The following is a 24,692-nucleotide window of genomic DNA, read 5'->3' on the forward strand; positions in this document are numbered from 1 at the left end:
TATTTTCAAACAAGGACAATGGACTTAGATGAAAAAGATTTGGCCTTTGTTATTGCCACTGTTGCTTCTCGTTATGATTTTCAAATGCAGTTTTATTAGACACATTTCCTCCCCTCATCCTGCTCATTGCTTCAAAAGCAAGATACTATGAAGTATAAACTTCGTTCGTTCCCGCCCTTCGACTTCAGACTTTTTCTGATTTTTTGCAATACTCGACTGTACTGGGAGCGGAGGTACGCTAGGTTTTTTCGATGCACTGGCGGGAATAATTATAATATAGAGTTCCCGGAAACTGTCGGCTTTCTTCGCTTTATCTCTGTATTCCTTTGATGAGACATCCTACAAACAAGGCCTTTCTATTATATCATTAATTAAGTCCAAAGGAATCTTGCTCCACTCCATTTCTGACTATAAATTTTAGTATAGTGCAGACAGAACGACACGCGTACGCATACCGGTACTGGTACTGTATTTGTAGCTTATAACAAAGAGAATGAGTGTTGCGGAGTGTTGTAACTATAATCCTACTTCACGAGAAGCACGTCGTTTGCGTCGTTTGGCTATCTGTTGACATGGAAACGGCAAGGAAGTTGCCGAAGCTGTGCCAACATCTCACGAACAACGAATTGACTTGACATGTTTTCCACTTGGAGCGGAAAACACGCCAACATGTTAAAAGTGTTAACTTCAACATTCTGAGTTAACATGCAAAGTCAATTGGAAGACACAAACACAATATACATGTCAATTGTAACATGTTAAATTTAACATGTTGGTGTTAAATGTTAATCAGTGGAGACCGGCCTTTACGTTAACTTTAAGAACCAGCCAATCAGAGCAGAGGTAAACATTGTGTGTTGTGCACGATATAATGACTTCTTTCGACGAAACACTTGTAATTCTCTTTCAAAATAGTCTTTGTGTATAGGCTATGTATGATAGAAGGAAAAAGAATTACAAATACGCTGTACCGAAAAATAATAGGTGGAAATTAATATCCTGTAGTAATGAAATCTGACAATAAATGGCGGGGGACAAGCTCGCAGCGCTGGCAAACGGACGAGAGACAATCCCTGTCATAAATAAAACAGTGTCCCTGTATATTTTTTAACATTATGACGGACTACTAGTTTACGAAAACGATATCATCCAAACAAATAGATCCAAACATCTTATCGGGGTATGATAGATAGGGTCATAGATGTCGGTAAAGGAGACGTTACATTTCTTTTTATTACAAAAGGGGAAGCAAATCGTAAGAAAGGCAAACAGTTCAAGTTTCATCCGCATGTCCAAAACGAACTGATGAGGGTCATTTCTTACAGTAGATTACCGAAATCGCCCTGAGATAACCTTCTTTGATTCAAGGGATGAACCCATTTTCTGCACCGTTGTTTAGATCGCCTTTTCAGGTACCGTAGGCCTACACAGCTCCCAGGATCAAAGCAATAGATGTTCGAAGTAATAGGAATTCCGCTACCACGTTGTTTGATTCCATCGAGGTATTGAAATATAAAACTGCGAGATAGCCCAAAACCTGACTTCCGTACTAAATAACATGGCAGTGTTTTGATTGGCTGCTGTGTACTCTTTACGTTAATGTTACGTTCCTCCATTGTGAATACCACAAATTTTACGTTAATGTTACGGTTACGTTACGTCGTTAAGTTTACGGTTACGTTTGCATTGTGAATGGGGCCTAAACATTGTGTGTTGTGCACGATATAATGACTTCTTTCGACGAAACACTTGTAATTCTCTTTCAAAATAATCTTTGTGTATAGGCTATGTATGATAGAAGGAAAAAGAATTACAAATACGCTGTACCGAAAAATAATAGGTGGAAATTAATATCCTATAGTAATGAAATCTGACAATAAATGGCGGGAGACAAGCTCGCAGCGCTGGCAAACGGACGAGAGACAATCCCTGTCATAAATAAAACAGTGTCCCTGTATATTTCTTACATTATGACGGACTACTAGTTTACGAAAAAGATATCATCCAAACAAATAGATCCAAATATCTCATCGGGGTGTGATAGATAGGGTCATAGATGTCGGTAAAGGAGACGTTACATTTCTTTTTATTACAAAAGGGGAAGCAAATCGTAAGAAAGGCAAACAGTTCAGGTTTCATCCGCATGTCCAAAACGAACTGATGAGGGGTCATTTCTTACAGTAGATTACCGAAATCGCCCTGAGGTAACCTTCTTTGATTCAAGGGATGAACCCATTTTCTGCACCGTTGTTTAGATCGCCTTTTCAGGTACCGTAGGCCTACATAGCTCCGAGGAGCAAAGCAATAGATGTTTGAAGTAATATGGATTCCGCTACCACGTTGTTTGATTCCATCGAGGTATTGAAATAAAAACTGCGAGATAGCCCAAAACCTGACTTCCGTACTAAATAACATGGCAGTGTTTTGATTGGCTGCTGTGTACTCTTTACGTTAATGTTACGTTCCTCCATTGTGAGTACCACAAATTTTACGTTAATGTTACGGTTACGTTACGTCGTTAAGTTTACGGTTACGTTTGCATTTGAATGGGGCCTTTTTAGTCAGTCACTCAGTCAGTCAGGACAAATTATTTTATATATATAGATTATTAATGGGGAGGAAGATGATGTGCGCAGCGAGGGATCCAGTTGGCCGTGCTTCACAGCTGATCCATAGCACGCTGGCCAATAGGAACCAGAAACAAAGGATATGGTGGCATTTTGTTTTTGTAGGCGTTTCGATTTCAATTCTTTTACATAAGTAAGAATACTTTTTGGTGGGTGTAGGTTTCTAGTAAGCATAGAAGTGGCAAGGTGCTTTACTCTTTTCGGATTTCTTAAAACTTTACACACGAGGTGCCTGTGGATGCGACAAAAAGTCTATATAACATCTTCATTCTGGTAATTGCAATTCTGCTGGTTTACATTATTCATTTTCAAAACTGTCTTCAGATATCTTTGTTCATTGCTTATCTTGTCTTAAATGCTTTCCCAGTATCAGTACATGAATATGGAACAAAGTTTGCCAATTCTTTTCCAGTCTTTTGGCATATAGTTAACAACATTCAGAACTGAACTTCAGTATTCTAGCCTAAAGCAGACCCTACACGGTCAATAATATTGATCAGTAATACTGAGTCAATAATACTGACAGTACGCATCAATATTGTAGCGACATTACACGATCATTATTACTGTCAATATTTTGGTCTGAGCTTGCATCCGGGAGATAGTAGGTTCGAATCCCACTATCGGCAGCCCTGAAGATGGTTTTCCGTGGTTTTCCATTTTCACACCAGGCAAATGCTGGGGCTGTACATTAATTAAGGCCACGGCCGCTTCCTTCCAACTCCTAGGCATTTCCTATCCCATCGTCGCCATAAGACCTATCTGTGTCGGTGCGACGTAAAGCCCCTAGCAAAAAAAAAAATATTTTGGTCAGTACTAGTGCACTTGCTTACCATTGTGGTATTCTCACTTTACAAATAAAACGTCAATAACCGTCAATACGGAATGAGATTTATAACATGCAATTGCAGTATTCTATCAAAATGGATCGTAAATGACGGGTATGTGTAGCTATCATATTAGCACTCTGCACGAAACGCAGTGTTAAACGTAAAGATTGGCTTAAGGAAAGAGAAGAGCATTCTCATATGAAGTTGTTGAGGGAAATACAATATACCGAAGCAGAAGATTATCAGAACTATCTCCGAATGAGTGAGGGTACTTTTGCGAAATTACTAGGAATGGTAGAGCATTTTCTAACAAGGCAAAGCACAAACATGCGGACCTGTTTATCAGTGGCAGAGAGGTATCTTGCAACTGGTAGAAATTTTGAAGATTTAAAGTTTTCCGCTATAATGTCACCAGTTTCCAACAGTACAGCAGTTGTGGAAACATGGGAAGTATTGTGTTACGTTTATTCTGGCAGCGTTTCATATAGCTCGATAAACTTTTGCAATAGGCTTACATGGCGGTTCCACAAGCACCTCTACTTGGCCTTGATGAGAAACACATTTGTCGTCCATCGCTGCTCCGTTAATACTGGCAAAAATAATGACGAACGCACTCACACGGTCAATATAACTGTCAGTATCCCCACCACTCTACAGTACTGACACTCGCAGATCAGGAAATCAGGATCTGCTTCAGTACTGGCCTTCATTCCATCATTCCAGTTCACACATAATCAGTATTAATGTCATTATTTTTTGGTACTGACAGTTTTATTGACCGTGTAGGGTCTGCTTAAATGTCAATGTGAGGAAAGCACATCAGCATCACATATATATAATGTACACTTCTTGAAACAAAAACATGTATGGCTGAACAGTTTTAAGTTCCCGAGTACAAACACGATCAAAAGGAAACCCATACTCAACTGCTTTTTATTTCTACAGTGTTAGTACCATCATTTTAACCAAGTTTAGTTTGTTATTAGTAATCATATTTAGGTCTTTAAGGTCTTTATTTGTTAATTCTAGCTATCATTTGATTTTGCAAATTTCTAATTTCAGGCTGCGTGTATCAAATTTAAAGTTTCTTCAAGATTATGAAAGATGGACTTATCTTCTTTAATTTTTGGACATCGTAGTAAAACGCTACGTCCAGTCACTGGTTTGCCGGTTAGTTATATCAAATACAGTAGAGATGAACAAAATTTATGAGCATTATGCTTAGGGAAGGGCCTCTTACATGTGCAACTACACTCAAAAGCCCAGACGACAACCACAACCCGTCAAGTGGGAGCGCCATGTACCCGAGTAGTATCCGGCTAGAGACCCGGGTGCCCTCACAGTCGAATGCTAGAGTATATATTATTATTATTATGTTTATTTTTACTTATTTTTATTATTGTTGTTGAACACTGTATACACTATGGAGTAAATGTCAATATGGATTTGAAGATGGGAGCTCTGGTACTCGGTGCCTCATCATGAAATTTATCACATGTAAGTAAGGAGAGAGAGATACCGGGCCAGGGCGGGGGGAATCCTGCAGCCAAAAGTCTCCGTGACAAGCAGTAGTGGGATAGCACTGAGGAGTGGGGGCTGAGTGTCAGCCTCTCCTAGACATGGTTTAACAATGGACCCCAGACAATACCGTCTATGCCAGGCAGGTATTGCCCTGGCTGCACGGTCGGCTACGGAGGTCTGTGTTCGGAGTGGGTGGCATTCGGGGGAGAATTGTTTGAGCATGTCTTAACAAACGTCAAGGGGTGGTCCCCCTCCCAGTTCTTTAACTTTGGATTTCTCTATGGGGTGCAAGAAGATATAGAAGGTGCCTACGGCAAACTTGAAGACCTCGAGAATATGCATAATTGTAGTTTGTTGCTTAAGATGCACACTGCAGTTCAGGCTAATCAGTTGCTCACTTGCAACCACATTGGCGAAATCTCCGTCAGAGTGATCGTTGAATGTGGTTCGTGGAGTCATTTTCCATCGCAACCTGATCTTGAAGATGACCTGGTTGAAGACATGAAGAACTGTGGCATGACACGTCCAGCACATTACACACTAAAGTCAACGAAGAAGTTGTCACTGGTGCTTTCATTGTCTCCAAGTTGTTAGTGTTACCTGAGTAAGTCTAGGTAACAACCCATCGTTGTGATGCCATACATCCTGCTTTCCATGCGGTGCTATAACTGCCAAAGGTTCAGACACATTGTATTTTTTTTTTCTTTCAAATCAGTCTGTGTGTCTGCACCATGAGCTTCTTTTCCACATGCGCGGAACATTGCACACTTCTGAACAGGTGCACTAACTGCCCTGGTCTTCATTCTCCTCAAGATAGAAACTGTCCCACCTATCCTGGTGAGAGGAAGATCCAGACGATCATGACACTGGATGGTCTTTCATTCCAGGAAACGTGCTGCAAGTTTAATTCCGTGAATGTACTTACCAAGCGACTGTACTTTGGTGTAATAGCACATAGTCCACCAGGTTCGCCGTTTCTTCCAGCAACACCTGTGATGTTCACTGCGTGTAAGGTGGCAGTTGCTTATGTGAGCAGTGCCGCAAAGAGTTTAGTCGGAAGTTGGGGACCACCTAAACTTTGGCCACAAAGAAGCCTGTGCCTGCAAAGGTAACTAAGCTGGAACAGCATGGGAGGAAGGCCAAGTCTCCCTCGCCCAAGAGGTTGGTGAAAGCCACTTCCAAGCTAGCGGAGGCGGCCCTGTCAACCAGGACAGGGAAATCTTCTCAAAGCCTGTCTAAGCATGAACAAAAGTTTGGGAAGAAGGGAGCCCTTCTTAAGCGCTCCCTTAGCCCTCCTATGAAAGGGAAAACATTCCTTCAATCTGGAGAGTATGGGTCAGCGCCAACAAGGGCACCTGCTGCAAAAGCTGTACGCTTCCCTCATACGGGCAGTCCCCGCTGCCAAAAAGCATCGAAGAGGCACTGCAGAATCCTCAACCTCTTCGCAATCTCGTACAGTGATGAGGTGATGGACGCTGAGGTTTCATCTCCATCCTCAGATGGAGACGTTAATGTTTATAATTAGGAAGCGTCTCGCCATTTGCAGTCTAAAACTTTCCTTTTTTGAAGATCACACTATGGAACTGTTACAGGGGAATTGCTACAGTTATGACAAGCATCTTACTGAGCTGCGCCAGCTAATCAGTCAGTTTGCGGTGAGTATAATCTGTTGCTGTATTCAAGAAACTAATCTACGACCAGATCATCCTACAGTCGTGATAAATATTAGACGATACTCGAAAGAATGGAATTATACTAACCAGGCTTCTGGTGGCATTGGTATCTTCACTCGTTTTGATACCTACAGCGGAGCAGTTCCACCAAGAACTGAGCTGGAGGCAGTAGCAGTATGCCTTTCGTTCCTGTTATGACTACAGTTTGTAACTTATTTTCCACCAGGCCAGCCTCTGAATATCAATGAAGTTATTGACTGTACACATAACCTCCTATTACGTGATTTTTACACCCATCACAGGGTTCTGAAATGCCTTGCCCCAGAGGAAGGGAGCTAGAGAAGCTGATAGGAGAACTGGATCTGTGCATTTTGAATACAAGAGGAACGAAGACAATGCAGCATGGAACACAGAACCTTTTGCCGAATTAATGTTAGTCTGTGAAGCCTTGCGCTTGTTCCCCTGCTTCGATAGGAGGTACACGATTACCTCTGTGACAGTGACGATTTCCCCCATTGTTCTTCCTTTGTAGAAACAGAAATCCTTAAAGGCTCAAAGGAAAATCCATCAAGGCTCTTTCCCGTTGGATTCTAAAATGTGCTGATTGACAAGTCACTAGCTGCCTTTAACCCATCCACATAGGCCTCCTCCTATAGCAGAAACGACTTGGAAACCATGAGTTTTAACACAATTTGTTCAAATTGTAGACCTCTGAATAAATCTGCATAAATTCCGTATTTGACGTAATTCATGATTCTTTACTATAAGGGTTGTGAAGCAACAGTTATATATATAATTTATGTACTTACAAAGAATAGGTTCCTTGTTGTTTGGAGTCCGGGATTCGAAAGTCGGTAGGCTTTTTTTTTTGTTTGTGTCGTTGCTGGAAATGTTCCAGGCACAATGGAATGTTGCAGGATTCCATTGCATGTACTTTCACTTCTGGTCTTCATTTGCTGACATGCAACACAGCGTTTTGGAGTTTTAGTTCCTTTGGCTTCTGTTGGAGGGGTGAATCATGACTGGAAAATGTAGGCCAGTCGGTCTTGACTGCAATTCTCCAAGTGTAGCTGCCCGTCGCTTGACAACGCCTTCCTTGAAGTGATTAGCAATAATTTCCTCGGCAAGTTTGTTTGAACACTTGAAACGTTCTGGTCTGCATTATTTCATCTGCTGCTGACGTGTGGTCAAGTTCCGTTTCTTTTTCGCTTGCTGTTGCATCACGATGAATCAAACATATATCCATATTATCACCAAGATCTTCCTCATCATCACTACTACTATAATCAGAGCCTAGAATTTGGAAATAACGCATTTTTCATCACCATCCTTGCCACTAACGAACACATCCTTCTGTTTATCAGCCATTGTTTCCAAACATTCTGGGTTGGAGGTCACAAGTACTTTTACAAGCACCACTCAAGCCCTCAGGGTGCAGGCTATCTCATCTCTGGTAAACAGCTGTTGAGAATTACCAAGTAATAGAACAGGTCTACCGACAGAAAGCAGCATATCTTGTTTTTGGCAGACAAATGAGCGCTGCATACTAGTACACTTATGTCTATAGAGCCCTTTATTGCGTCAGCGTACTGGTATGCTTACAGATGTGGTTGGGTTAACGATTCAAATAACCGTAGCATAGATGAAGACGTGACATATACCACATAAGTTATTCTGGCTGCCACTGAGGATCCGTTCAATCTTTTTCTGGGACTCTTTGAGAGAACCATCTTCCTTGCTGAATGTAGAAATTACAACAGCCATGAAAGAGTGACATCTGGCTGATAACTGCTAACAAAGGTAGCCTACTTTGGCCAACTTGGTAACATCTTCACGGGATAGGTATCATGACGGCATGTACATTGTCATCTTAAGTATGGACTAAACACGGATGCATTTCAGGAATACGAGGGCAACTCCTTCTACAGGGAATTAATTATAATAATGTTATTTGCTTTGTCCCATTAACTACTTTTACGGTTTTCGGAGACACCAAGGTGCCGGAATTTAGTCCCACAGGAGTTCTTTTACATGTTAGTAAATCTACCGACGCAAGGCTGATTTATTTGAACACCTTCAAATACCACTGGATTGAGCCAGGATCAAACCTGCCAAGTTGGGGTCAGAAGGCCAGCACCTCAACGGTCTGAGCCACTCAGCCCGGCGTAGAGGGAATTTCCATTGCAGGCAGTATTGTCAGTGATCCACCCACAGTTGCGAATCATCTAGCATGTCACTTCGCGGGTTTTCTTATTCTGGGAATTAACCGTTCTGATTTCATTGATCTGAAACGGGAGGCGGCATGCCATCACCTATGTTTTGCTGCTCATGCTTTAGAGGACTATAACATGCCCTTCATTGAGTGGGAACTCTGGAGCATCTTGGTGCATAGCAAGGTTACGGGTCCCAGACCAAGTAACGTCCACAACCAGAAGTTAAAACACCTCGGCAACAATAGCTTATGTTATCTTCTAGGGGTGTTCAACCAAATCTGTTTAGAGGGGGATTTACATCTCAATGGCGTGTCTGAGTTGGGAGGGTACATTCACAAAATCACGTTCAGGAAAATGGAGTCCTACAGGGATTGTTTCTCAGTATCACTCTGTTCGTGATTATCATAAAGAGTATTGTTGCATCTGCAGGTTCAGCAGTAATACAGTCGCTATATGGACAATTTTGCCCTGCATTATAGCTCACAAAATGTGGCAGTCGCAGAGTGACAATTATAGCAAACTGTTAGAAGAGTTGAACAGTGGACTTTAGAACATGACTTTTGATTTTCAGTGGAGACCTCGGTTCTTCGCTTATGCTGGAAGAGCACCCTTCATCTCCATCCTGAGTTTATTTAGTGGGGGTCGCTCTTCCTGTAGTAGACACGTACCTATTTTTTGGGCTCCTTTTCAATAGTAAATTATCATGGGGTGGGAGCTGCAAGTGCAACAATTAAAAGCCAAATGCACTAAGAAACTGAAAATTGTGAAGTTTCATAGTGGCACTACGGGGGGCAGGACTGATAAGCATGGTGCTCCTACGCTTTTATAGGACCCATATTTTATCCACATTAGACTACGTCTTTACAGCATAAGGATCAACAAGGAACAACGTTCTTGTTAAACTCAATAGGATCCACTACAGCGGAGTTAGGTTGGTAACGGGAGCTTTCTGTTCAAGTTCCATTTCTAGCCTACTCACTGAATCTGGTGTGCTGCCTCTACACCTGAGATGCCAGCAAACGCTGTTGTCATATGCGGCAGATGCCACTTTACCCAATCTATCTCTGTCTTTTCCTCAGTGAAAACTGTCGGCTGCATGCTGCTTATCCACGAGCAGTGCGGCCGGTTGGTATACACATTTTTCTTAGTTTTATTCAAGGGCATCTAATAGTTCATTTGCATATTTGTTTCACATTCCTGAGAACTTCAGCTATGCACTTCCTCTACTCCTTAAATACATCAAAATCTTTACTGGAGTCACCATAGTTCAGTAAAAAAAAAAATTAAACTGTTTCTGAGAGCTATTCAATATTTTGACTGTAAATGCGATGGTATGTAGTCCAAATTGAAATGCAAAGCCAACCTAAGGAGACTGCAGATACAGTATCATATGTGAAGGAAACTCTTCAGAGTAAAGGACCACTAAAGAGATGCATAGCATTCATTGTTGATAATTGCAATAAAATGTACATAGTAGTTCTGCAACAGTCAAGCCTATACAGTTAAATGCTTTGTGTTTTCTTCTTGTGAACTGTGTCAAGTGTCCTATGCCATCTTATGAACTTGTGTTTATGTACATTTTGTATATATGCACGGACACAATTTTGAGGTGTACAGATCTGGCAAGACTGGCGCTGATGCAGAATTATTTGATAAAATAATCAACTATGTGAGGAACGACACAGAAAGGAACATTGTTTTAGTCTGTGATCTGAATTTACCAAATGCTTACTGGGAAGAGAATGTAAACATGAAGTATGACCTACAAATGGTGAATAAGTTAATGAGATGGACAGCTGAATCAGAAAGTGACAGAACCAACTAGAAGGTAAAATATTCTAGACGTGATGCTGATGAAACCAGATGAGCTCTATAGAGGAACAGAAGTGATAGATGGTATAAATGATTACGAAGCTTTGTTGCAGTTAAAAATAAATGTAATAGAAAGCAATGTCATAAAAGTAGGACTATGAGTCGATACCATATGGTTGATAAGAGAGACACGGGGAATATTTAAAAACCAATTATGATCAATGGAAAGTGGTAAATAAAAATCAGCCTATGGGATGGGTTTAAAGCAATTGTTGAGGAGTGTGAAAACAGGTGAAATCCTTTAAAAGTGGTAAGGAATGGTAAGGATCCATTATATTATAATACGAAAATAAAGATATTAAGGAGGAGGTGCGGATTAGGAAGAAATTGAGTTAGGAATGGTTGCAGGAGTAAGGAGAGATCGAAGGAACTTACAAGGAAATTTAATTTAGAAAAAAAAAATTCAGCTAAGGAAAACGTGTTGGCGAACATAATTGGCAGCCATATGAATTTTAGGGAGCAATGGAAGGATATGTATCAATAATTTTAAGGCAGAAACAGGTTCCAGGAAGGACATTCCAGGCATCATTAATGAACAAAGGGAGTGTTTGTGAGGTCATACATAGGGTGACAGTTCCTGTTATCAGTCCATTGTGCTCAGATCAATGAAAATAGTCTTTCTACATTTGCGTTGTGACCTGGTATAGAAAATATAAGTATTCTGCAAGTTTTAATAACTGAACTACAATCAGCTGACTTACGTGAATTGAAATACTTTGCCCATTTCTGACTACAAGATAACTTGTTAAGTTCAGGCTCGTTACTACTCACATTCAGGAATTGTTTGAAATTGCAGAACTGATCAAACGATTCCACATCATCAATTTGAAAGGATTTAATAATAGTAATAATGTTATTTGCTTTACGTCCCACTAACTACTTCTACGGTTTTCGGAGACGCCACAGTGCTGGAATTTAGTCCTGCAGGAGTTCTTTTACGTGCCAATAAATATACAGATCGAGGCTGACGTATTTGAGCGCCTTCAAATACCATCGGACTGAACCCGGATCAAACCTGCCAAGTTGGGGTCAGAAGGCGAGCGCCTCAACCGTCTGAGCCACTCAGCCCAGCTTGAAAGGATTTAGACAGCTTGCAAATACAGGATACATTTTCAGCATCACAGTAATCATTGTCACTTTTCAGTGCCATCCATTTAAAACAGGTTTCCTTCAAATCCTGGTTATCTCCTGTCGCTTGTCACGTGAGCTGTAGCGCATTAACATGGCATGTTCTGACGTGGTATTCCTGAGAGAGAAGCATGCAGTATACAGAGTGGTAAATAGCGTCTATTATCACAACACAAGTTGTCATCATCATCGTCATTTCTTCACTCCAGCAAGCCAGGTGCGGTTGTGTACGAGCCTCCTCCAGTTTGTTCTATCCATCTACAGATGCTGCTTATATATGCGACACCATTTCACATCTCTAATTTCAAGGTCCTTCATTATCTGTTTTACCCAAACATCACGAGGTCTTCCTCTTGGTCTCTTCCCAGGAACATTGTGGTCAAAGTATGTTCGAGGAGTCCTGTGAGGGTTCATTCTTTTCATGTGACCATACCATTGCAATATCTTCACTTCTAGAGTCCCCAGCAAGCTTCTTTCCAATCCAAGCTGTTGTCGGATATCCACATTCCTTATTTTATTCATTTTTGTTTTTTTTAGACAAGAACGGCGGAACTTCATTTCTGTTGCCTGAAGACGACTCTTTGTTGGTCCAGTAAGTGTTGCTGCTTCCAGGCCATACGTCTATATAGGTACTAGATATATTTTATACAAACTGATCTTGGAAACTAATGGAAATGTTTCATCCCAAAGTATTTGATGTACAGTGTGATAGAATTTGGAAGCTTTCTGTATTCTGTTAACCATTCTTTTGATGTATGGTATTGTCTGATGACAGAACACTACTTAAATACTGGAAGTTCACCAAGCCAACTGTTTTTGTTTTGCTGATTTTGAGATCTACGGTTGTAAAAGCTTCATGCCAGAGATCTAGTCTAGTTTGTACTTCCGCTTCTATCTCACCCCATACCATTTCATCATCAGCAAAAACCAGGCCATTAGTTGTTGGATCCTTTCTCTTAACCACTTTTAAAACTTCATCCATTATGATTATGAAGAGAAGTGGTGAAAGACAACTTCCTTGCTGGATTCCACGCTTTGTTTCAAACCAACCTGACCTTCCATCCTGGACCTGGACACAACACTTGGTTTCATCATATAATCGTTGTACCCGTGCTGTGATGTCATCGGGCACTTTGTCTCAAACCTTCCCATATAGCCTATGCCTGCGTGGTACATGGTCATATGCTTTCTCGATGTCCAGAAAAAGTTATAAGTGTTTTACCTTTCTCCCAATACTTCTCATAGAGCATTCTGGTGGCAAAAATGAGGTCTATAGTTGATCTATGAGGTCTAAATCCATGTTGTTCCTCCTCAAGTGTAGGTTCAACATATTTTCTAATCCTGCTCTCAAGGATGGATTCGTAGATTTTGAGGCCATGTGACAGCAGAGTTATACCTCTGTAGTTGGTACATTTCTTTCTATCACCTTTTTTCAACAATGGGATGATGACTCCTTGCTTCCAGTCATTGGGTATTACATTCTCTTTCCAGATTCTGTTTAGTAAAAAAAACACAAGGTGTGCATAGAATAATTGCATATACTGTATATTTATAATCACATATCTATATACTGTATTGTTACGATATTGATGATGCTGTGGCATAGTGAAGTAAAAATGAAGTAGTAAAACAGATCACCCCAAAATAAGCATATTCACGAAGAAAACGACGTTTCTGGTTTTTTAAATAATCCACCTGGACCTTGGACAATGGTCTAAAAAGGACATGTCAGATTAAAGGGGGCGTGTGATCACCCTAGACATACAGAAGGCAGAAATATTCAGTCAGCAGTATGTAAAGGTAGTTGGATTAAAGGATAATGTCAGGTAGAGGGAGCTACTAATACTGGTGAATTACTGAAATTTGCCTCTGATAATAAAGACATTGACAAAAAATTACAGAATTTGAAATATAGCTGGAATTGATAAGATTTCTTGAGATTGCATGAAGGAGCTATATCATCAGATGAAAGGAGACTTGCAGGGAAATGGTGCTAAACATAAAGCTGATAATTATAGGCTAGTCAGCTTCACAGGTAGTTTATAAGCTCTGTGAAAGCATTCTTTTTGATTATATTAAACACATTTACAAAATTACAAACTGGCTTGATAAAAGGCAATCAGGGTATATGAAAGGTTATTCCAATGAGGCTCAACTTGTAGGTTTCGAGCAAGATATAGCAGATATCAGATTCAGGAGGTCAAATGGACTGTATTGCTCTTGACCTATCCAAGGCTTTTGATAGGGTAGATCATGGGATATTACTGACAAAAATGAGGGCTATCAGACGAGAAGAAACAGTGGTTGAATGGGTGGCTCAATTTCTAGAGAATAGAACTCAGAGAATTAAAGTAGGTGAAGTGTTATCTGATCTTATAATGATTAAGCAGGGGTTCTCACGGGGAACTTTTTGGACATTTATATTTTATTTAAATAAGTTGATGAGGTGGCTGCTGATCCTGCAGTGCTTAAGAGGGGTTTCCCATGGGGCAGTATTATTGGACCTTTTGGTTTTCTTCCTATATATATAAATAAGAGTAAAGAACTGAAATCACAGATAAGGCTATCTGCAGATGACGTTTTACTGTAAAGGGGAGTAAATAAGTTACAGGATTATGAGCGACTCCAAAAAGACTTTCATTGTTGTGAGATGGACAGCAGGCTATGGAATAATGAGATGAAAAGTAAGGTTGTACATTTCACAGATCATTGATGATTGAATGACTGAGCTGTAGTTGGTGGATTGATCCCAGCTCCGTCTGGTGGCGCTTACAAATACACTAGTCACGTGTTAGTAAGATATATTAACATGTAAAAAAACACCTGCAGGACAAAATTCAGACATCTCGGTGTCTTTGGTAACTATAAAATTAATTAGTGGGACGTAAACAGTAGTTTTATTGTTGAAATTATTCAAGAAAAATATAGTTCTTCTTTGAAATTCTACAAGCTCATCTAAAGCTGTGTGAATCTGTAATGTCATTACTTCTTTTATTTCTCGAGTTACTACTTGCTTTTCTTGTTTGTACAGATTGTACTGTGTGATTTGAAAGGATAAGAAAATGGCACATAAAAAGAAGAAACACAACAATCTTACCAAGAAAAGTCATAAGAAAGAAAAGAAGAAATATTCTAAGAAAAAGAAAAAGGCTGAAAATAATGTGAGTATAATTATGAATTTTTCTAAGAAATGCTATAGATATACCTTTCGTTACTCTGTCATAATAATTTTCACTTAACTTGCATCTGTTTATGGATCTAAATTTATGTGATCTAACTCCTAATATTTTACAAATCTCCTACCTAATGTTCACTTCAGCATTTGTAGTATTCTGTAAGTAATCGAGGACCAGCACAAAAAGTTGTTAACTTGACTAAAGTTATAACATAACAAAATTCCATCTCTAATGAGTATCATGTTATATTTGGAGGTGTTTCTGAATTGACTATTGTTTTCAACCTTCCTACTCTTACCATAAAGGGAATCCCTTCTATGGCCATCTTTCCTTCTACTCACGTAACACGATTAACAAATTCATGGCTTAACACTATTTAAAATTATTTTAAGTTATCTTACTGGATGGGATATCAATCTGCTGCTTGTTTGTAATTTGTGTGTTTTGAAATGTAACCCACTTTGTGACTTCATTCTTCATGCCTTTAATACATGGCTAAGTAGCAACAACAGTTCCTTTAGATAAGATAAGTGCATTACCATTATGTGGCTAATGGAATCAAGTGTGTGTCCAATATGTGAAACATTAATGATGAACATAGTAAGTGTGGGAGGAGACCTGGACCAGGCCATAGGAAGTCTGTGCCAGTCAAGAGTTCATCATCCTCTAAGTCTTACATGACTGCCATATGACTGCAGTTGAAGCCAGGAATTTCCTTGAAATTATGTTGAAACTAACTTATATAAATTAAAGGACAGTCGGAAGAAGTTTGTTGCTTTTTTTTTTTTTCTTTCTGTTATTCAGACACAAATAGGATAGGATTGGAAAGAAAGCAGCCATGGCCTTAATTAAGGTACAGCCCCAGCATTTGCTTAGTATAAAAATTGGAACCCACGGAAAAAGATCTTCAGAGCTGCCGAAAGTGGAGTTCGAACCAGACTAAGGTTTGTGGAGGCCAGTAATCTCAGAGCGACCCGCTACAGACCCATAACTTAAGCCTCCCATAGAGTAACACAATTCCAGTTTGCAAAGAACCATCAGATCTGAAAATCAGAACGATAGGTCTGTTTCTTTATAGGTAAGAATCGTTTCTGCCTTCTGAATGGTCACGAAAGGGTTTGAAGGATACCGCGAGTGATAGTCCCCTTCTACTTCCTCCTGTACCTCACCTGCTATGAGATCCGAGCAATCCTTTTGAAATGTACGGGGAGGCACAATTTAAAACACGATTTCGCTTTTCAAAGGAAACTGTAAGGGAATTGTTGTGCGACGTGGGAGAATTAATCAAGCACGACACAGGAGGTAGCCCATTACCCGTCACCCTGCAGCTCCTTCTGACTATACGATTCTTGGCAACCAATGCATTTTATACTATGAACGGCGATATGGTAAATGTCAACGCAGCAACTGTGTGCCGGACAGTGGATTATGTTGTAACTGTCATCAATAGTTTGAGGAGAAGATTTATCAACTTCCCTAACAGCGATGAGCATGGCTGTTATTTGTACTCATCCTAACGACAATATTCTTATTAAAGCTACACTTCATTATATGGCATACACAATTGTGGACATAAATATGGTCTAACGAGTTCATGTTACTGCTCCTTTACAACATGTAGCAATAACTACTACTACTACTACTACTACTATTACTACTACTACTACTACTACTGCTGCTGCTGCTGCTACTACTACTACTACTACTACTACACTTGAAACCTACTTACATACAGCAGTTTTTATTTCATTGCAGGTGATATGTGACACTAAGATAAGAATAAGGAGTATTGTTGCTCGTTGGCCTGGCTCAACTCATCTTCTTTTTCTACCGCTTTTTCCCACACCTGTGGGGTTGCAGGTGCGAACTGTGTCGCACATGTGGATTTGGACCTGTTTTGCGGCCGGATGCTCTTCCTGGTGCCAATCCTACATGGAGGGATGTAATATACAGTATATTGTCTGGATATGAAGGGGAAAGTGTTGGGACCGTCTGAACCGAAGGCCTCAATGCTGACCATTCAGCCAATGGCCTGGCTCCGCTCATGATAGAATATTTCGAAATTCTACTATCCACGACCGCCTGGAAAGAGAAGATGTTAGGGGACATCTCATCGAAGATTCTGGCTACGCTTGTAAGAAATACTTACTCCGATTTTGAACCCAAGGAATGCAGCTGATACTCTTTATAATCGAGCTAATGTCCTGGCCAGGAATGTAGTGGAAAGAACTTTTGGTTCGTGGAAAAGATTTCCCTGTCTTGCACAGGGTCTGTGAACGAAAGTTCGAAAAAACCTGAAAATCATCATTGCGACTGCTGTGTTACATAACCTCGCTGTGCAGAGCGGTGAACTAGACCTGGAGGCAGACTTACCATTTCACCCGCTAGAAATCATGCTAAGATAAGATCCCCTCCCTCACGGCACTTAACGCCCTTGAAAGGGCCTTGGCTTGCCCAGCGGCCGCTGCTCAGCCCGAAGGCCTTCAGATTATGAAGGGTCGTGTGGTCAGCACAGTGCATCCTCTCGGCCGTTATTCTGGGCTTTCGAGACCGGGGCTGCCATCTCACCGTCAAATAGCTCCTCAATTCTAATCACGTAGGCTGAGTGGAACTCGAACCAGACCTCAAGTCGAGAGAAAAATTCCTGACCTGGCCGGGAATCGAACCCGGGGCCTCCGGGCGCGAGGCAGGCACTCTACCCCTATACCACGGGGCCGGCAAGATATCACCTCAAGTGAAATGAAAATATATCATTTATTCATTAATTATTATTTAACATGATTATCAGTTAATTGATTTATACAACTCCGGCAAGTCATAACTTTTTTTTTTTAATTTCCTGTTCAATTAAATAAATGTTTGACAGTGCCTTACTTTCTTGTAAATCTAACACATGCAACTGTTTCTTGTGGATTTCTTGCACCATGTTCATCGCCTCGTCATCTTCCTCATGTTGCCTTTTCCTGGCCTTGGCACTGGAAGTACACGAAAACATAGACCATGTTTAGAGGTTATACTGTACTTTTTTCTAAAAAAAAACTGAGGTTACATTAATTCAAATTTCTGACCACAACTTACCTTGGAGTCAGAGGTGAAGATCTCTCCCCTGTGAATTCGATCAAGTCCTCCTTTTCCTCCTTAACTTCGGCGTCAGGGCGGTAATCTCTCTCCACCTCACGCTCGCTGAGCAGCGACAGCTGAGCGGTAATACCTTCCGCAGGGATCTGTCAAGCAATTTACTTACAGTGCATTTCCTACATCAAGAGTAATGATTATTTAATAGTATTCATTATATGTACGTAAGCGAGCTCTCCCTCATCATCATCATCATCATCATCATATGGGTTTTCGAGAGGTTCACCTGAATCGCCTAACACCACCAGCATATTCTCTTCTAAAGGACTTAACGGGCTTGGTGGAGGCCCACCTTCTGTTGTTTTGGATTGTTTTCTTTTATCATCCAAGCTGTTTTTAGCCTGGAGCTTCAGCCTCCGCCACAGTCCTGTAAAAATACCACAATACATTTTAGTGCATGCCTATTGAGTCAGTTTTTGCCTTTATTTTGATTCAGCATTATTAGTTTTCCAATATAGAACAGCTTCATTCTCACTGAAATAAATAAAACCCGCAAAATTAACTTGGAACTTACCCAATAGAGTCTTGCTGTCTCTTGGGGGGTTCTGAGGAAAACTATTGTTTAAAGCCTCTGTAATCCTCTGCCAGGCTACCTTCTTTTTTCTGTATTGTTTCGTTGTTGTATGCCTTACATTCCACAACATCATGCGACTCAACAATTTCAGAAAATAATATTTTTTCTTCGCTTGAAAAGTTTTCTGAACATCTTGCCATTTTCACAACACACAACAGCTGATTAAAGATGGCACCTGGATTGGTGAGCTTTCATGGGCCCCAGCTGGCAAAGAGTAGCTTCGAAGACGCTTCTATTTCCGTTTTGGAGCTGATATGGGAACATAAAAGATGTCTTGCTAATGTCTTGCTGAACACCGTTTAAGCAACCGAACATTGAACGTGACTTAAACGTTGTCTAAGGCTTAAAATTAGTCATTGTTTCTGCAATCGGCCCTATCTTTCTTATTTCTTGCATTGCACCCACTTACATTACATCAACAGAAGTAGCAGTCACTACTGTGATTTCTGGGTTCCATCCATAACATTGGATCCCCAAAACAGAAGGATTTCTTGCCTTGAGACCATTGTCAGAGTTCGTCCACACAGATGTAGCATACCTTATGTGGAGCACATGGTTTATGCTGATCACCTAGTTTCGTCCCAAAGTATGCATAATCAACATTTTTTACAAAACGAATAATGTTTCTTTGTTGTTTCTTCACAGTATATTCTCCACAACTGTAACAAAGTTATCAGACGAGTTACAACAGCTCAGTGTTTATTACACCGTAAGAAGTTAACTCACTACGACTGCAGTAAAATTGTACTTGTTACAAAGAAATCTACCCTGGAATAATTACCATCTCACTCAGCGTTCTAGTGACGACTGACTTCAGAATTTGCACTTGTACAACAAAAATGCATCCTGCATTAAGTCAGAATTCTTTCATTTTTGTGAAACAACTAACAGCAGGGGTCTACAAATGGCATGACATAAACATGTATTTTCTGCAAGCCTTAAAATTAAAATACTGCTTTGTGCAAAAATGGTGCATAATGGAATTTTTCAGTTTAAAAAAAAATTCAACATCTAAAATACTGTAAATAAGCAGTTACTTTCCAGAGAATTTTTTAGTCGTTGGCCTGTGTATTGTGACATTTACTCTTAAGAATCTGTGAACAAAATACTAACCAGCATAAAAGAAAAAATTGCGCACAAAGTGATATATGAAAACCTTTTCTTAGTTAGAAAAAAACCAGATAATGTTCTTCTCTTTCTGTATTTTTGAAAATTTAAAACTAAGACAAAAATGGAAGGAAAATGATTTTAAAAAATTATGAATAAAGTACATTTCACCTCAAAAACTTTTATCGGTGTGAAACCTGAGCTTGCTTGTTGTTACATAGCTTGTCAGATCTTGGCACTAATTGAGATAGAGCTACTCTCATTTACTTCTCCATACACACAGTCTTATCTGTACTTGGTTATCATGACAGCCACTGCTGACAACCCACACTTGTGGAGATAGAAGTTTGCAAAAGGAATTAATATCTTCAGTGCTCACTTGGTCAAGCTGGGAACTCCTGTCTTACAGAATACCAACATTTTTTCAATGCCATGCATCGAAAGTTCACTTTCAGTGTAGAATCTTATTAAAGTTCTTTCTGTCAGTTCAATTTTTTCTAGAGCACTGAAGTCCGAAGGAGCAGCACTAGAACCCACTGATACTTGTCGCAATTTTCAGGAATTTGTTTCTAAATAAACAGAGTTGAGAAAAGTGTCCTTCAATTATGGAAACAATATCTGCAGTAAAGTCTATTTCATTTTCTCTTATGAGATGCTGCAAACATGGAAGGTAGTCTATTTCTCCTCCTCCATTGATTTTTCTTCTTCCAAAGAAAAAGCCTCTTTTTTTAAATGCCAATTTTTTTTCAGCAAGCTGAATCAAACATGTTGCCCTTCCTTGCAGAGACTTATCCAACAAGTTCGCTTTTGCAAGAATATAAAAATAAAAAATACTTCAATAAGCAAATTTCAATGGAAAGGCACTGACTGTTCAGAGAGCACTTAGCACTGACATGGTTTATGGTTTTCTTTTTCTAGATAAGAATGGATAATTCTGCCTAAGTTTAAAATCTTGGGATAATACATTTCCTCCAGAAAGCCATTGAGCGCTGCTAGTTGTAAGTTGTCCAGTTTTAATGAACTTCACCACATTTATGACAGTTTGCAGTACCCATTCAAATCAACACTCAAATGCTGTGAAGCAAGTACCGTATTTACGCGAATGATCCCCGCACCCTAATTTTAGGAAGGATCATTTTGAAAAAAGATGAAATGAACTAAAATTCATTCCATTGAAGGAGTAAAGTAGGCATAAGCAAACATTTCGTATCAGTCCACGTGGTCTTTACGCAAATATGAACGTGTAAATTTACGGATATACTGGTAGCTGCTTTGTCTGAACATATTTGAGATGATAAAAATACATTATCACTGCTATATAACATATTTGCCATGAAAATTAGCAAGTAGGCCTAGGTATTTCATTAATCTGAACTTGTAGTAGGCTCGATTCCCTGTAGATCGGAAGATTCGTTGTCTCTTGCATCACTAGAATCCTCTCCTAATTTACTTACATATTCGTCACACTCCACGTCTAAAACACATTTCACATGCTTTCTTTTTACTCGGATACGTATTAGCACGACTGGTGGTGGATAATTCTTTTCGGGAAATGTAAACATTTGAAACAGACACACCGGCAAACACTGATGTTGGTTTTGCGATACAATAAAACCTCGTTAATTCAAACTCTTTGGGACGCAAAAATCTAACTCGAATTGCGTGATTTCGAATTAACTGACAACGCGTGCTTCAGAAATGCCAACCCTTGCCGCGTCAAAAAATATTCAAGACCTGTTACTGCATGTAACTAATATTGATTCACAGTTTAATTCTTTCAATTGCCATGGAATTTTGTTTCCAAAATGTATCCAAAAAGGTGCATTTACAGTATTCAAATTATGCACTTGGAAAACTCAGTGGCAAACAACCTCACGCAATGAAAGAGAAAAAGAAACACGATTCAAAGACGAGGACAAATTATGCTGGCTCCCCTGTGCAAGTGCTTTATTTTAGTTTTCTTTTTATTACTGTACTGTTTGCATTTTTAGATGCCTTTTACTTGCACGGAAAGTAACCGACTCCCTTAAAACACCGTGGCTTATGGAGTTTTCCTATAACAAGGGGAGGAAGTCTTTCCCTTCCATCTGCATTGCAACACAGTACAATGACCCCATCTCCTTTAATAACATCTATTTTGGCTAGGCATAAAAAGCATTGCAGTTTCATTGGCATTGACAGATCGACAGTATTGTTTGGTGCATACGAATTGATTATAATTATGAGCCATGCTTTTTCGCCAACTGTCAGTATCACCAGTGTTCGTGGATTCTGCTTCTCCGCACACTGCCTGTTACATGATATTACGGCGTTCCTTAAAATGCTGAGTACAAAAGAATTAAGATTTTACTCTAACTTAGCAACTATGAAACACACTATAGACGCACTAAAGTAAAAGAAAGTGCGGAAAGCTACTCCTGCACATTCCAGAAGACGCATTCTATCGTGACACGGAGAAATTTTGAATTCAAATTACTCTGTAAAACACCGTTTAAAAAATGTAAATGCAGTTTTAAATTAAAAGTCTGAATTGTTTTCAGTTAAAATATGGCATATTTGGGCAGTTTACTTCCATCTACAATTACACAAAGCATAACTGTACATTGATCATCAAAGACTTGTCAACCTTGATGCAAATAAAACCCGCACACCAAATTCGTGCCTCAATTTAAAAAAAATATGCGGGGATTATTCACGTAAATACGGTACTTCTTTATGGATAATACAGTGGGTCCAAACTGCATCAGGAGTTTTGCCACAGATGAGTGTTTCTAGGCCACTGTAACAGCCTGACATTCAACGGCCACCATCCGTGCATACAACACAATATGCCCAATCTATTTCATTTTCAACTGTGACATTGTCCATACTTTCAAACAAATCTTTGCCTAATTGGACATTATAAATTTTCCAGCTAACTCATTCCTGGTTGCCAGCATTTCGCCCCCGTGTGCTAGGTTGGGCTCATCAGTTGGTACATAGCACACCTACCAAGACGCTGGCTAGTGCATACTGTGGAGGCCACTGCGTAGGCTACTTGGAGCCACCGGCAGTGCCAATGCACTATGAGAGACTTTGTCTCATTACCAAGAAATTGATGCCTGCTTGGCTATCAGATGATACAGATGTTGATTCCCATAGGGAACCTGAAATATTTGTCCGAATGAGTAAATTTGTATTACCAACATAAATGGTCCTTTATTGGACATTAATGTACTTATTCGGACAAATATTTCAGGTTCCCCATGGGAATCAACATCTGTATCAAATCTTTGCCTGCCGTACTTGCATTTATCTCCTGACAGAAGAAAAAATGAAACTATTTTTTGTATTGCTGGCAAGGGCCTCAGGCTGCAAACGAAAGTCTGTCTCCCCATTTTTTCTATAATCTATTCACTGAAGAACCTCTCCTAAATCTTGAATTTGACATTAGACAAAGGAATGGGTGAAAGCAGTTTTCCCACGGTCTTGCCACAGTAAAATGAGTTCTTCTGCAATCGTTTGGCGACTTCTTACATTTAGATAGCCGGTAAGTTACTAGAACTACTGGACACTTGAAGAGCTTTATTCAAGATTGTCATCTGCTTAGAAAATGCCTTTTTTAAAATTTTATTATTTTTTTTTTTTTACATTTGACTTGTCTTTCTTGAGAAATATTCTCTTGGATTGTCCGCATCATTCTTATGATCACTTCATAAATGGTGCTATAATTTGCAAGCCAGCATACATTCATCAGAGAGTACTTCGAAACACAAAATGCACTGTGGATGCTCATCATTGTATACAGGAGCGCATATGAAACCAAAATCTAGGTAACCATAATCGTATTGTCTATACTAGTGTTTCCTGTCACCATTACCACTTTCCTTGTTATCCTCAATAAAGTCTCGTTTTTTGCTAGTACTTGCCAATTTAAAACATCTTTGAATGTTGTTATAGTTCCATTTCCAGGTTATTGCTCATGCAGGCTGACCAACAATGAAATTAAATGGCTAGTGATGGCTGATTATGTACGTAAGAAGTATTTTTAACTGGTACATACTTGTAAGAAAGTAAAGCCTTTATTTTTCTTCAAGATCTACAGCGATGAGGCCTTATTGATCCATTAAGGGAGAAAAATAATAGTGCCCAACCTAGACAGCTTAAAATACTATACACATAGAATAATGCTCGTATAGTAAACATAGCTAACACCAAATGTGGAAAAACAAAGTTGCTGGAAATAATAATAATCAAATGTCCGTGAGTCAATGTTATCTTTTCAGATATGAACAAAACCTCAAAAAATCTCAATATTGCTATTAAGACCAGGGATAAACGAAAGCTAGTAGTACTGAAAATAATAATAAAATGTAAAAACTCAATATTGCTATTAAGAAAAGGAATAAAATGAAGACTAAAAGAACTATTGTAACAGGGTAATTCCATCTATAGACTGTATGGCATTATTGGCAATATGAAACTAAAACTGGCAACATATAACTGAGCAGAGTACAGTGCTGTGTCGGGCTGAGTCTGCACTAGACCACTGACTGTTCCACTTCCGGCTGGGTTCGCACTCATCACATTCTCTCTTAGATACTGACCTTTCTTATATTCTACTTATATTGCTAACCTGACTACGTGTTATCTCCACTGTAGTGCCGATGTGCAGTTATTACACTTTACATTTCTTTCTTGTTGATCACTCTTCAACCTCTATTAATTCACTATATTTGTTAACTTTAGAACTCATGCAACTCACTACCTTAAATGAAGCCATGTTCACTCACTGATAACTGGGATAACTAGGACCCCAGCTCATAAACCAACCGTCACCAGATATTATCTTTCTCC

The 24,692-nt window shown here is 39.6% G+C and overlaps 1 protein-coding gene across 2 annotated transcripts in view; it reads left to right on the forward strand.

The window, feature by feature from the left end:
- Positions 1-2,639: 2,639 nt before the first annotated feature.
- Positions 2,640-24,692, forward strand: part of LOC136862976 (uncharacterized) — a 176,540-nt gene continuing 154,487 nt past the window's right edge. For both annotated transcript variants that reach the window (XM_068225829.1, XM_067139273.2), the window contains exons 1-2: positions 2,640-2,900; positions 14,896-15,025. In XM_068225829.1, coding sequence (XP_068081930.1) covers positions 14,927-15,025 — 99 coding nt within the window. In that variant the 5' untranslated portion in view covers positions 2,640-2,900; positions 14,896-14,926. The remainder of the gene's footprint in view (positions 2,901-14,895; positions 15,026-24,692) is intronic.

This window comes from Anabrus simplex, chromosome 2, assembly GCF_040414725.1.
Source record: "Anabrus simplex isolate iqAnaSimp1 chromosome 2, ASM4041472v1, whole genome shotgun sequence".
In the NCBI taxonomy this organism is placed as follows: Eukaryota; Metazoa; Arthropoda; class Insecta; order Orthoptera; family Tettigoniidae; genus Anabrus; species Anabrus simplex.